The sequence below is a fragment of the Melozone crissalis genome, unplaced genomic scaffold (genome assembly GCF_028551555.1).
Source record: "Melozone crissalis strain CALT ecotype California unplaced genomic scaffold, PUWL_Pcris_2 ptg000057l_1, whole genome shotgun sequence".
Lineage (NCBI taxonomy): Eukaryota > Metazoa > Chordata > Aves > Passeriformes > Passerellidae > Melozone > Melozone crissalis.
In genome coordinates this window covers 11,896,253-11,910,027 of record NW_026535835.1, presented here as the reverse complement: position 1 = coordinate 11,910,027, position 13,775 = coordinate 11,896,253, and the positions used below count along the sequence as shown (strand labels likewise).

The following is a 13,775-nucleotide window of genomic DNA, read 5'->3' as shown; positions in this document are numbered from 1 at the left end:
GGCAGCCCTGCTGGGCTCTGAGGAACAATTACACGAGGGAGAAAGCCCTGCGCTCCCCGGCAAGGCTGCAGAGTGCATCCTGCTGTTTCCCTCCGCACAGTGACCCAGGCAGGCTCTGCCAGGCCCCGCTCCGGGTGAGCTGGCTGTGCTGGGGCCCTGCTGTCACCCACCCTCGGGGGCACGGAGGGCAGATCTGTGAGGGGAGCAGCCCCAGGGCTCCAGCGGCACAGTTCTGGGAGTGTTGTGCCCGTATTGGCCTCTGGAAATCGCTGTTTCTCTCAGGTTCTGAGAGGTTCTACTGCAGATTTGTCTCCCCTGTCCTGCGGTGAAAGAGGCGATGCCTGTCCCTGTGTGCTCGGCTGTTGCTGCAGCTGGGGTGTGCACAGCTCCTTCCTGACCCTCCTAGACAATCCTGATAGACACACCTATATGTTGCATCCTTATTACAAACTTCTTCATGAGATCATGGTGTTTATGAGTGAGCATTGAAAAGAGGAGGGAGAAGTATGATCCTTCTCCTATGTAAATACCTTCCTAGCAATCATCATCCGTAGTGCCTAGTATGTAAATGAAGCAGCCCCGTCTGAGCTGCAGGGCCTTTCCTCTCCAGCAGTAATTAGCAGCTTGCTCAAGGATTGATCTCATTGCAGTGCCCCAGGCCGGTTCCTGCCCAGCGGGGCGGGTCTGCAGCCCCGCGGGCGGGCAGGCAGGGGGGCTCCCCAAGGGAGGGAGAGCCAGCACCCTGCGCCCCCCTTCATGCCAATGTAATGTGCTCGGAGACGAGTCGTCAGGGTGAGCCCTGCACTTTTCCTTGGGCACATTTGCGTTGGAGCAGGAAGGATCAGCTCTTGCGTGCTGTACCTGCTTCAGTCACTGCTGCTTTTCTTAGGGGGGAGGGAAGCTCTAGAGATACTATATATACACTTATATATATATATATATACACACACACATACATGCACTTGTTTTGAAGGGAAAACACTGTATGATTGTAATAGAAATAATGTTGAGATAAATTATTTTAATCTTTGTATTTATATAAAATGATCAAAGAGATCAAAATGATCAAAAAAAAAATCAAAAAGACAGTATTCCTATTTTTTACTGAGAAGGCGGCTGGAGCCACCGGGAGCCTGAGAGCCCCTGGGGCCCAGGCAGGGCCTGCCCTCCCCTCCTGGAGTGGGGGGCTCTCGTAGCCTCCCCCCTTAGCCTGTAAGTGTCACAGGGATCTGTAGGTGCGTCAGTCAGTGCTCTGCACTCCTCGGGAGTCCAAAGGGCGCGCACAGCTCCGGCCTGCGCCGCGCTCCTGGAAGCACAGACTGAGGAGCACAGCGACGGAACGGACAGGGCTTGGGGCTGTAAAGCTTAATGATTACACTGGAAATGGAAGCATAGCAATAACGCTCGGTTGTTGAACGTCCTGTGTGTGTGAACCACCACGTGCTGAGAGCTGTCTACAGACCAACAGCCGGGCTCCTCTCCTCTGCACCCCCTTCCGCTCTGCAGCTCTGCAGAGGCTTATGGATTTGATGTGTTGGTTTGCTAATATCTCTTTTCCTTATTATTATTATCATCATTATTTTTCCTAATGCTATCTTCTGAGATAGGGATGTCTGAAATGCACCTTGCAGCTGGTGTGAGGTGAGCAGTGGATGGGGGAAGATGCACCCGCTGCACTTGCTGTGGCAGAGCCAGTCCTGCAATGGGGAGCACGCTTCCCTGGACTTATTTAACCCTGGCAGATTAGTCAGGAAGTTCTTCTTCTTGACCCTGTTAACTAAAAAGCCATATTTTCTGAATGTGTTTGCTGGGGCTAATCTAAGCACTCCCAGCTGTGTCCTTCCCATCCCCACTAGGCTCCCAGCCTTCCCACTGCTGCATGGCTCTGTGCTGAGACAGTCTGACCTGGGCCAGGCCCAGGAAAGGAAGCTTTCTGTGAATTGCCTTATGGCAGGCCAAGCCAGGTTCATGCCCAGCTGATGGGTGCTCTGGAGGGACTGAGGGGTGCTCTTTGCTCAGTGCCCAGGAGAGATGGCAGTGGCACAGCAAGAAACATCCTGCCTGAAGTGGCTGGAGCCAGCAGTGTGAAGGGATTGCTCTGCTTTTCCCAAGTTCTCCCCAAGCTCTGCACACTAGGAAGGTAAATCAGCAGCACAACAAGGGACTTCCATTGTTGGGGGTTAGGTGAACCTTTCAGAGTCTTTGTGTCCAGCCTGGTGAACTGGCTCCTGCTGCCCCAATGAAGCCACACCAGCCTGCCTTTCCCAGACAGCAGCCCTGGTGTCCCCGCAGCCCTGCTGAGCCAGTCTGGCTGTAGTGACGCCGCAGCCGCCTCGCTGCACGCCTGTTCTTGTCACCCTCTTGCACTGCCGGCGCCTGGCTGCCAGCAGGACGGCAGAGAACTCCCTTACGCCTCTGGGTTGCCTCATGCAGGCATCTGAGATCTGTGCATAAGATCAGCAGTGCCGGCTGGGTGAGCAGGAGGAGCTCAGGATCGATGGGCCCAGCAGCTGCGGAGGAGCACCAGACACCACGGCCAGTTAAAGCACAAGGATCAAAGCACCATCAGAGCTGCCCTTTGCTCCCCAGGGCCCCATTTCTGCCTCTGTGTCCTCCTGGCCAGCTCTGGCCGGCAGGACACTGCTGTCCCAACCCCATGGCAGGACACGGAGGGTGGCACTCGGTACTGCCACCACATCCGATCCCTTCGTGTCACCCTCCCTCTCCTCGCACCTTTGGGCAGGAACAGGGGGTGAAGCTGCCAGGGTGTGTGAGAGATGCACCCAACCCACACCCAAACGGTGCCTGGTCCTCCCTGGCCAGGGTGTGGTTATGCCTCCTGGCTCTTCCCAATAGATTTCAGTCATCTTGCAGCTTCCAAGAAAGCTCCCCTTTCCTGTTGTTGCAATTATCGCAGGAATTAGACTACCAAGCCCTGGGAATGCCCCAAATCTTTGCACGTCTCAATCAGGAGAGGCTGTGGGCACAGCCCTGAGCTGCACCCCCTCGGCCCACAAGGACGAGCCCTGTCTGTGTGTTTCAAGGTCACTGTCACCCTGGTGGGGTGGGGACGTCACCTCTGCCTGGCCAGAGCTGTGCTGGGACCCCTGGGAGGGCTCAGGCAGAGAGATGGGGAGAACAGCTCTTCTGGTCTCAGCTCCCCTGGTCCCAGAGCAGCTGTGGTTTCGTTGCAGCAAAAATATTGTCCTTGGCTGAGTCTGTGGAGCTCAGTGAGAACAATAAACGCCTGTGCCTCGTGCTGGGGAGCGCCGCCGCAGAGGGACAGTTGCCAAAGGTTTGACACTGCTCTGCTTCATTTGAATGTTCATTTTGCTACATGCTACCATTTTTGCCAGGATGATATTCTTGTCAACTTTGCTTTTTAACCAAGTGCTTTTCAGAATGTGTTAACACCCAGAGACTAGAGAATGGAGCTGTACTTTAGAAGTTGTTGTAATATGCCTTTTTCTTAATAAAGAGACTGAAATCTGCAGGGTGGTGCTGTCCTACCCCAGAATGCAGGACCTCCAGCACAAAACAGAAGCATCTCTGTCTCTGTCCCAGGACTGGCTCCTACCTCACCCCCCCAGAGCTCTTCCACAGCTCTGGGGAGTGCTCAGAGGGACACCCCAGTTCTTGCAGGGGCCCTGCAGGTAGGTGGGGGGATCATTATCAGGATCTGAGTGCCAGGCCAAGGAGGAATGAATGGCTTCCCACTGCCAGAGGAGAGGGTTAGATGGGGCATTGGGAAGGAGTTGTTCCCTGTCAGGCTGGGGAGGGCCTGGCACAGGCTGGCCAGAGAAACTGTGGCTGTCCCATTCTTGGAAGTGTTCAAGGCCAGACTGGACAGTGACACAGAGAAATGGGAAATAAATTCTCCAATCAATTTGTTTGGTTAGAAAGTTGACATTATTCAGTGCTGGTCACGTGGGGGATTGTTCCACCTAACACGTATGGCAATCAAAACTTTTGACAATTTATACATTTTAGCAACCAAAGTAATTAGTGTGCATTGGCTACAAATTACGTAGTTCTCTTATTAATTAGTATTCTCTATTGGTTAATGATTCTCCACTTCCCGTGCGGATTGTCTTTCTCCTCCTTTGGGTTGGTTGATTTCTAGCATCAGTGGTCTGTGAGTTGATGGCCACAGCCCCCCCCTACCAGAATTACCTTCTACCCATTTGGAGCTGATTTCAGCACAATCACTGAGTCAGTTTTGTTAGTAGTTCCTTGTCTTGGGGAGTCCAGCCAAACGTCCTTGTGGCCCATAAATTCTGCACTCTTTGTGTCCATTATTAACGGTAACATCCTTCCTCTCAAGCTATGTTAACTGCCTCCCCCAGGTCTTAGACCACTGAATCATGTCAAGCCCTAAACTTTGCTTTTCTAGCACATGGACATCACTTGCAGCTTGCTTGTTAGCTACTATGTGTTTCATGGATTAAATATAAATATCCTTTCCTGTTGGTTAGGCTTGAAAGTGACAAAGATCAAACGTTAAAGAACATCCTTTCTTTGTTTGGTTGGAATTTTTGTTTTGTGTTGGTTGTGATTTTTGTTGGTTTTGTTGTTGTTTTTGTTTGTTTTGGTGTTTGTTTGTTTTGTTTTTTTACCTATCACCAACCATTATTTGTTACAATTAAAGATTTTCCCAACATTTCCATCCACGGCTGCAGACTCCTGTTTAAAGGAATACAACCTGTTGGGTACTGCGGGGCTCGGAGCCGCCTGCATTGTGGGAAGGTGTCCGTGCCCAGGCAGGGAGTGGGACCGGGGCTCCCTTCCAGCCCAAACCCCGCTGTGCTGTGCCCCATGAACGGCCCGGCCCGTGTCCGAGCCCGTGCCCGTGTCCGTGCCCGTGTCCGCGGTGCTGCGGGGCGGACGGGCCCGCTCTGCCCGCTCTGCCCCCCGGGCAGGGGGCACCGCGGGACCCCCGGCTCCGCACGGTGACCTTGCGGCCTCGGGCGGGACGCCGGGGGCCGGTGACCTTCCCCGGGCTTTGGGGGAGTCTCCCTGGGCCGTACCCCGAGTGCCGCGGGGCCGAGCGGAGGCGAGCCGGGCTGTGCGGAGCCTGGCAGGGCCGGGCCGAGCGGAGCCGAGCGGGACCGGGCCCGGCGCGGCGGGCGCTGCGCGCGGCTTGCGGGCGCGGCCCCTTTAAGGCGCTGCCGGCGCGCGGGGGTTGGGCCCTGGCGGGCGCCGTAGCGGCGGCGGGGCCGCACCACGTGGGCGGGCGGACGGCGCTGTCCTTCGGCGGGCCCATGGTCATCCGAGCGGACGAGATGCCGCCGGCCGCCGTGCCGGCCGCGCAGGGCGCCGAGCAGCAGCAGCCGGCACCCCGCGACAGCCGGCCCGCCGAGACGCAGCAGCGCCCCGGTAAGGAACCGGGCCGGGGCCTGCGGCGGCAGCGCGGGCCGGGCTGCGGCGCCGGGGATGCCCGTCCCGAGGATGCCCTGAGCAGCGGTGCGAACCCACCGCTCCCTCTCCGGCGCCGGGGCTCTTGGCTGCCGCCGGGAAGGTCGCGGGGGTGTGCGGGAGCGGGGCCCGGGCCGCGGAGGGGAGCCGGGCCGGTTGCGGCAGCTCGGGCGGTTCGTCCTACTCGGGGCCAGCCCGGCGGAGCGGCCCGGGTGCGCCCCGCGGCGGGGCCGTGCGCCCGCGGCCCGGGGGCTCCGTTCCTGCCGGGGAGTCGCGCCGGGGCCCCGCGCCCCCGCCCGCCCCGGGAAGGCTCCCGGCGGCGCCGGGGCTGCGCTGGCTGCCGAGGCCGGAGGCCGCAACGGGGCCGGGCCGCGCGGTTCCGGGTGCCGTCCCGTGCCGCAGCGGGGCCGGGCCGCGGCCGGGGCCCGGGGCAGCCGCGGGGTCAGGCGGGGCCCCGGGCCTGGGCGGGCCCGTCCCGGCGCAGCGGGAGCCCCGGGCCCGGTGAAGGTCACCTTCATGGGGCCGCTCCACCGCGCGGCCGCGGGGGGGCCCGGGCCGGGAGCGCCGTGCCCGGCCCGCGGGGAGCTCTCGGCCCGGGGGCCGCTCCCGGAGCCCGTGGGCGCGGCGGGCGCTCCCGGCCAGGGCTGCGGGAGCCGAGCTCGTTCCGGGCACCGCGTGGCGCTGCCCGCGGGCGAGCATGCCGGTCCCGGGGGTGGCGGGCAGCAGAGGGCTGGGTCCTCCTGCAAGTTCGGGCTGCGGCCGCCACTGACATGTTAGACAATACTCATGAGCAAGAGCTTTCCTGGAAAGGGCAGAGGCCTGTTCGACATCTCAGCTGGAAGTTGCAGGTTTAACTAGTTACTTGCTGGCTGTTCTTGCTGTGTGTCGGAGCCTGAGTGGCTCAGGCCAGGCTCAGGGACAGCGTGCACACCTCCATGTCCTCACTGTTCTCAGTGCCGGCTCCTGGGCTGGCACCGACCCTGAGATGCCTCCAGCTGCCCTGGGTTTGCTCTGTTTGGTGTTTGTACCTTCAAGAACTTAGGAGCCTGCGTGCCCGTCTCAGGCTCAGCTCTGTTCTCTGGTCTCTAAAGCAAAAGGCGTGGAAGCAGTGTGGCTTGTGGCTGGCCTTCGTCCCGAGGCACGTGAATCCCCTGACTGACCCGCACGTCGCTTCCATCCCCCGCTGGTTTTATGGTGGATTTTTGAAGTTTGTCACCTGAAGCAAAGTTCACTGGCGTTTGGCAGTGGAGCAGGTTGGATGCAGTTCAGCAGTGGGAAGCTCAGTGCTCGTAGCCTCCCCCTCTCACCCCTGCGTTGAATTTTGAAGCAAGTATCACACCTGCAGTGCCAGCAACCAGGTTAAAAAGTTATGCAGTGTAATCTCTGCTTCTCCAGCCACAATTGATTCCTGAGGGAGGGTGGAAGGTGGAAGAATCCTTTCGGCATGGCACGTGGAGTCTGGGGAGGAGCGGAGGAAGGTCTCGCCTGGGAGCAGGGCCAGCCTGGCCGCTTTGGCATCGGCCTCACAAGCTCTGGCTCCTGGGCTCTGGTGTTCCCACTGCTTGTGTGCCCTGCAGAGCACCCCTGTAGGCAAGCACTGGCTGTGTCTGGGGGCAGCTCTCAGTACCTGGAGTCATGGGCAGGCTGTGAGTGGGCCCCTGGCTGCAGAACCCCCCTGAGCTGTGCCAGGCACCCAGGCTGCGGTGCTGGGCTCTGTGCCAGCTGAGAGGGCTGATGGCTGCTGCTCTCTTCCCCCAGCCTAGAAACTGTTGAGGCTACTCTGACCTCCTGAGTGCAGAAACACACAAGCATGGACAGTTGGTGTTCCTGTAATGAGTTCTGATGGGCTCGGTTTTGGGTTGTTACCTTTGCTGTCAGCTGGTGTGAGATCAGACAGCCATTGTGTGCAGCCTTTCTTGGATTGCTTTTATTCCTAGTCTTCTCTGCATTAGAACAAGTTTCTCACATACAAGTTCAGTAGTGTTTCTAGCTACTGTAAAATGCCTTCAACTTTGCTGCGCCCAGATTAGTTTTCTCCTGGCTCAGTCCCTCTGTCCCCGAGCTCCCCAGACAAGCCTGCTTTCAGACACATCTTCCGTTAGAGCAGCGGAGAATGCAGGTGTTAATGGAAAATGCTGTGCAGGCAAGTGTAGCTGTGCATTAGCAACAAGGTCAGAAGGCTGATTCTTGATCTGGGGATCTGCTATTGCTGTCAGTTGCCCAACCTTGGAAGTTTAGTGGTGTTTTGGAAAGGACTGAATTGCTGGCCATCGGGGTTTTTAATACGCAGCTCTAGCAGGCTTGGGGGGGACAAGTTGGAAGAAAGTTGTGCAAGAGAAATCTGATCACTGCTACAAGGTTAAGAAGAGGAAAGGAGTGTGATAACGCAGCATCTGCGTGGCAGGATGAGGGATGGGAACCCGAGGGAATCGTGTTTGGGGCGGTTCTGCCAGTGGGATAAGAGCTCAGCTCCCACTGGAAGCTCTCTGCTCTGCCTGAGCAGCCTTGCTCCTGGGTTTCCCAGCTGAAAAGTGGAAGTAAGTAGGTCAGGAACACGCACTGAGATAAATCCACCTGCAGACTCAGAACTGCCTCCTGCACAGTAAAACCAGCACCATGTTGCAGAGTGCTGTGTTTACCTTCATTGTCTGTACATGACTAAACTTGGCAGCACACTCCTCTTCTGGCGCAGCTTCCCAGCACTTGCTTTGCTTTCCCTGCATTGTGCTCCATTGGTTGTGCTGGAAAGTTGTTATTTCTAGAAGCTTTACAGGTCTGAAGTTCATGCATTTTTTTATTTGCATTTGAGAAGCAATGCCAGTCCTTGGGACAGTGCTTGGACAGTGTGCCAAAGATGAAAACCAGCACGTGGTTCCTCCTGTGGTGGCTGTCACTTTTGGCAGCAGGTCAGGTTTTTGCCATAGTAGCAAGGCTCTCTCAGGATTAGCTTTTGGTTGGCATGTTTTTCTAAAAAAGCATTTCCTTAGTTTGTCTTTCACTTTAAAGAGAAAGTCTCTACTCCAAGCTGTTAGAGAGGCTGCAGGCGCAGAGGGGTTGTGTGTAGTTATGTGCAATGACATAAAACTGCAGGATCGTGGATCTTGCCCAGAACTCCAGCAGATTGGATTAGCCTGGGACTAGCCCTGCTCCCCAGGCTCCCCACTAGCCAGCCTCCTGCCCTGGGGGTTGGATGAGGCTGGCGATGGTAGTGTGGGTCCTGGCTGGTAGCGGGCCGCGCCGTGCCGTGCGTGCTCTGTCTTTGCTGTTGGTGTCCCCGGAGGCTCAGCTGGGGTCGGGGCACCGAGCAGGCCTGGCTGGGTCGCTCCGAGTGCCTGGGGAGGGGTTGCTGTGGGCAGCAGCTTTGCTGGGCTGCTGCTGGCAGAGCGCTTGCCCAGCTGCGGGAGCTGCTGCCCCTGAGGGCCACGGCTGCACTGCAGGGCAGCCCGAGCTGCTGAGGCCATCCAGCTGCCAGACCTCCCCTGCAAACCCTGCCCAGAGAACAGCTGGCTGGCTCCCTGCTCTTGCTGTCCCCGTAGTTTCTGAAACTAAGCTATGTGCAAGGGTAAAGCGCAGGGACTTGGAGGATTATCGGCTGGTCCTTGATTTCTGTCTGAAATACAATTCCTTCCTTCGGCTCTCTTGAAATTTGAGAAACGTGTTCTTCCTGACACAGTTAATGTTTTTGTTGGTACTGGTCTTTGCACTTTGCATTAGTCCTACTCTTTGTGCCTGATTTCTGTGATGTTTGAATTGCGTGTTATTGTAGCAGGGTCACCCAGACAGCCAGTTTCAAGGCTAGGTTCATGAAAAGTTTTGGCCAGACAGAAAGTGTACAAATGAGTTTAAATGTAGTTCCCAGATGTGGAGAGTGCAGGGTAGGTAAGTCAGGGTGCCAGATGCAAAGCACAAGGCATTTCAGCACCTGTAAGTGCCCAAGCCAGCAGCTGTGGGAACCTCTGGGTGTCCTGGGGCTTGGCCCTGCCCAGAGCACTGCAGGCTGCAGCCTCACCGTGCTCTGCTCTCTCTCCGAGCCAGTCTCAGTGGTGTGAAGCTGCTGAGAAATAAATGCAGAGCTTGTACCTCTGCCCACAGATGTCTTAGAACCAATTTGAGTTTAATGATGCCATTAGAGCAGCTCTAATGTTTCACTGTGGTCTCTTGTTAAAAGAAGTCCTTGTTGTACCTAAAGTGGGACGTTCCTGGGAAGCTGTGGTTTCCACAAGGGAGGCACCTCCACATGTCTCCCACTTTCCCTGATGGGATGTCCTGCAGAAATGTTTTCGTTAGGGCCGTCTCTTGAGCTAATGCCTATTCATTTAGTAAATTTATTTGGATTCATTAAACTATTTATTTAGCTTCATTTATTATCCAGCTAAAATTTAATTTCCATTTGCTGTACTGACACCAGCCTTCACAGGTTAGAGCTAACACATGCGCTCTCGTGAGCTTGCTTTGGCTGCAGTCGAAGAAATGCAGCTCAGCTTCATGAGACCTGACCAGGTACTTCTAGGAGATTCCTCCTCTTCCCAGAGGTCTCTTTGTGAGGAGGAAGAGTTGAAGCTATCAGTACATATGAAGTCCTTCAAAAATCACAAATCACAAGAGAACCACAATGCTCACGTGATCTGAAAGTTGGTGCTGGCCCATGGCACTGAGGGGTACCCAGTGCTGAGGCTCCAGAGCTCGGGGCCTGTCCTGTGCCAAAGGAGTGATACCTGGATGGAGGGTGAGGAGCCCGTGGCCGTGGCACGGCCTCGCTGGAGGTGTGAGCAGTGCCCTGCTTGGCCACAACCTGCCCGGGCCACCTGGTGCTTGCAGGAAGCTCCAGCTCCATAATCCCTGCTTCAGTTGCCATGGTTTTCTTTAAGTAGCATGGAGAGAGGAGAGGTGCTAGGGGATTGCATGTGGTTTTGTGGTTTGCTGTGTTTTATATGGCAGAGCAGCATGAGAGGAGAGAAAATTCGTCTAGAAACTACTGACTGGTTCACTGCCTGAATGTTTTGTGCTCGCCTGCTTAGTATGGATGGCTGTGCCGGGCCCGGGCGTGCCATAGTAACTGCCCTGGCCTTGTAATTCAATGCATCTCGCTTGCTGGGGTTTGGCACAGCGCTCGTCCCAGGCTGCACTGGTGTGGCCCTCGAGATCGGGCTATTTATAACTGCCCGGCGCGGGCGGCATCCCCCGAGCGAGCCTGGCCGTGCTGGGCACCGGAGAGCGGAGCCGGGGACGGGGCTGGGGGCGGCCGGGCCCGAGGGTGCCCCGGCAGCACCCTGGGGAAACTGCTGAGGCCAGCACCCGGTGCTGGTGAGCCCACGGGACCCGGGATCCTGCGCGGAGTCGGCAGCTGCTCCCGTGTCCCGCCACGCTGGGGCCGCACAGGCATTGTCTCTGGAGAGAGCGCCTGAGTCGAGAAGGCAGCGGGGGCTCGGGCTGCGCGTGGGGACTGCGGCGTGTGCGGAACACAGCTGACTGTTCTGATCCGGTGCTGCACGAGCCAGGCATGGGAAACAGCCTCTTTGCAAACTGCTGCAGGCAAGTCACCGATCTCCTCTTCCAGCCACGCAGCTCTGGCTCACCCGATGAGAGGTCGCCTCTCTTGCCAAAGTCTCCCACAAGCTGCAGTGTCGTCTCGGAGACGCCAGAAGCTGCCCAATGTGCTGGGCTGTATCCTGACATCATCCCCAGTGAGGCGGTGACTGGAAGCCTGCAGAAGGGCACTGGATACATCCAAGACCTCTCTGAGACCAAGGACAAAGAAGGAATGATGACAGTTTGTGATAAGAGCGGTTCGAGACCTGGCGTTGGCACTGTTGGCCTGCTCCAGCGGACAGAGGCATCCCATGCAGTGACTGTCCTTCCAGCCGACCTTGGGGACAGGCCGGCAGGGCTGGTTGATCATGCTCAGTCACTTGAGGCCTGCCAGAGCTGTGTGAAACTTGAGGACAGCGGCTTAGCCCACAGACGGTGCCGCCGGCAGGAGCACGTGGCAGCAGCTGACGGCAGAGCGGGCCCTGGAGCGCATTCCGCTGGCCAGGGCCAGGGGCGAGCGGCCGTGCGCCCGCACGCAGCCTTGGGGCCTCCCACAGCTCCTGCTCCCTCCCCAGGGAGCCCTGGCACACCCTCCTCTGCTCTGCCAGCCCGGGCAGGGAAAGCCCTGCCAGCTCAAACTGCACTTGTGCTGCCTGTTCCCCCTGGTGAGGTGTCACCTGAGGCTCAGAACACAAGTGCTGGTTCTGTGACAGAGCCTACTGCCTGCCCCAGCAGAAGGTCAAGCTCCGATGCTGATTCCCAGGCCCACGTTCTGCCCTCAAAGCAGCAGCAGAAGAAGAAGAGGAAGAAAAAGAAGCTTCCTCTCCCAGGTGCTCTGTCCTGCTGCATGGAGCCCCCACACCGTATGCCCCTCACAGGGGTGGGTGGCTGCGTGTGCCTGTGGGATGGGGCAGCACAAGGGAGAGGGGAGGGGTGCAGAGGTGATGTTTTAACTTCACAGGTGAAGAAGGAAGGTGACAAGGTATCCCATCTGGGTGTGTACCGCAAAGGGACCTGTCTGTGCCTTGTTCATGTCAGCAAAGCAAACCTAAGGGCGTTTTGCTTGTCTTTTTCTCAATTCATAAGCTAAATCCCTCTTTTGTTTGTGACTGCAAACGTGGTCCTTGTAAAGGATGGGAGTGGATCTGCACAGCCTAGCCTGCAGCAGCTTGGGTGGAAGTGTGCAGCTGTGAGGGACCAGCACAGGGAGCCTTGGGCTTCCTTCAGCTGTGTGCAGGTTGCGGACAGGCCTGAGCTGCAGGGGTGGAGCAGCTCCATCAGCTGTGCTGAGGATGGGATGTTCCTTCTCTTCCTTCACCCAGTGCATTGTTGCAGTGCAGTGGGGACAGTGGCCCTGGCCAGTTGGCCCCTCAAAATGGCACTGGAGCTGATAATAGGAAATGCATTCCAAAGGTTGGTGCTGGTAAGGTAGGGGGTTTAATTTTTAGTTTTGTCCCTCTAAGAATTTCTCCAGTTACTAAATGTAGGGAAGGAAATTCCCCGCTGACAGAGCAGTCCCTGCAGACCACGCTAACTCCCAGCAACACAGTGTCGCTGACTTTTGGATCTGATAATCTCTGAAAAGGATTTGTGTCTGACTTTGGTTTAGAAGATTTGTTTGAACATAAATCAGTTATTAACTAACCCTTCCCAGGATCTGTGCTGTGTGCAGCCAGCAGGTTTTGGGTTCAGGTGTGCGCCCTCCCTCACGCCAGGATCTTTGCAGGGGTTTGCCAGGTGCCGCTGCCACAGCCTGGCTGTAGATAGGAAGCATGATTAAAGTAGGCCCTGTCACCTTGGCGTGTGAACTCCTTGTCCAGGCAGAGATGAAACCTAATCCTGTGTCTGATCCTTTGTGCCAGGTGTGAATGCAGACGGGGAGGTGCAGGTCGGTGCGGCGGTGCCCGGCCACGCTCTGCTCTGTGTGTGTGTGTGTGTGTGTGTGCAGGGATTGCTGCGCTGTGCTCGGTGCCTGGCTGTGCTCTGCTCTGTGTGTGTGTGCAGGGATTGCTGCGCTGTGCTCGGTGCCCGGCTGTGCTCTGCTCTGTGTGTGTGTGTGTGTGTGTGTGTGTGTGCAGGGATTGCTGCGCTGTGCTCAGTGCCCAGCCACGCTCTGCTCTACGTGTGTGCAGGGATTGCTGCACTGTGCTCGGTGCCTGGCTGTGCTCCGCTCTGCTCTGCGTGTGTGCAGGGATTGCTGCGCTGTGCTCGGTGCCCGGCTGTGCTCTGCTCTGTGTGTGTGTGTGTGTGTGCAGGGATTGCTGCGCTGTGCTCGGTGCCCGCCCATGCTCTGCTCTGTGTGTGTGTGTGTGTGTGTGTGTGCAGGGATTGCTGCGCTGTGCTCAGTGCCCAGCCACGCTCTGCTCTGCGTGTGTGCAGGGATTGCTGCGCTGTGCTCGGTGCCCGCCCATGCTCTGCTCTGTGTGTGTGTGTGTGTGTGTGTGCAGGGATTGCTGCGCTGTGCTCGGTGCCCGCCCATGCTCTGCTCTGTGTGTGTGTGTGTGTGTGTGTGTGCAGGGATTGCTGCGCTGTGCTCAGTGCCCAGCCGCGCTCTGCTCTACGTGTGTGCAGGGATTGCTGCGCTGTGCTCGGTGCCTGGCTGTGCTCTGCTCTGTGTGTGTGTGTGTGTGTGCAGGGATTGCTGCGCTGTGCTCGGTGCCCGCCCATGCTCTGCTCTGCTCTGCTCTGCGTGTGTGCAGGGATTGCTGCGCTGTGCTCGGTGCCCGCCCATGCTCTGCTCTGCTCTGCGTGTGTGCAGGGATTGCTGCGCTGTGCTCGGGGCAGCAGTGAGAACATCGTGTTCACCGTGTTCTCACCGTGAGAACACTGCC

General features: G+C 57.4%; 1 protein-coding gene across 2 annotated transcripts in view; it reads left to right on the top strand.

The window, feature by feature from the left end:
• The first annotated feature begins 5,261 nt into the window (after window positions 1–5,261).
• CLUH (clustered mitochondria homolog) overlaps window positions 5,262–13,775 on the top strand; it is a 31,861-nt gene continuing 23,347 nt past the window's right edge. The window contains exon 1 of one of the 2 annotated variants that reach the window (XM_054287196.1): window positions 5,262–5,376. In XM_054287196.1, coding sequence (XP_054143171.1) covers window positions 5,262–5,376 — 115 coding nt within the window. Of the gene's footprint in view, window positions 5,377–10,890; window positions 11,775–13,775 lie in introns of those variants that run through there. The other variant, XM_054287195.1, reaches the window with a different exon arrangement.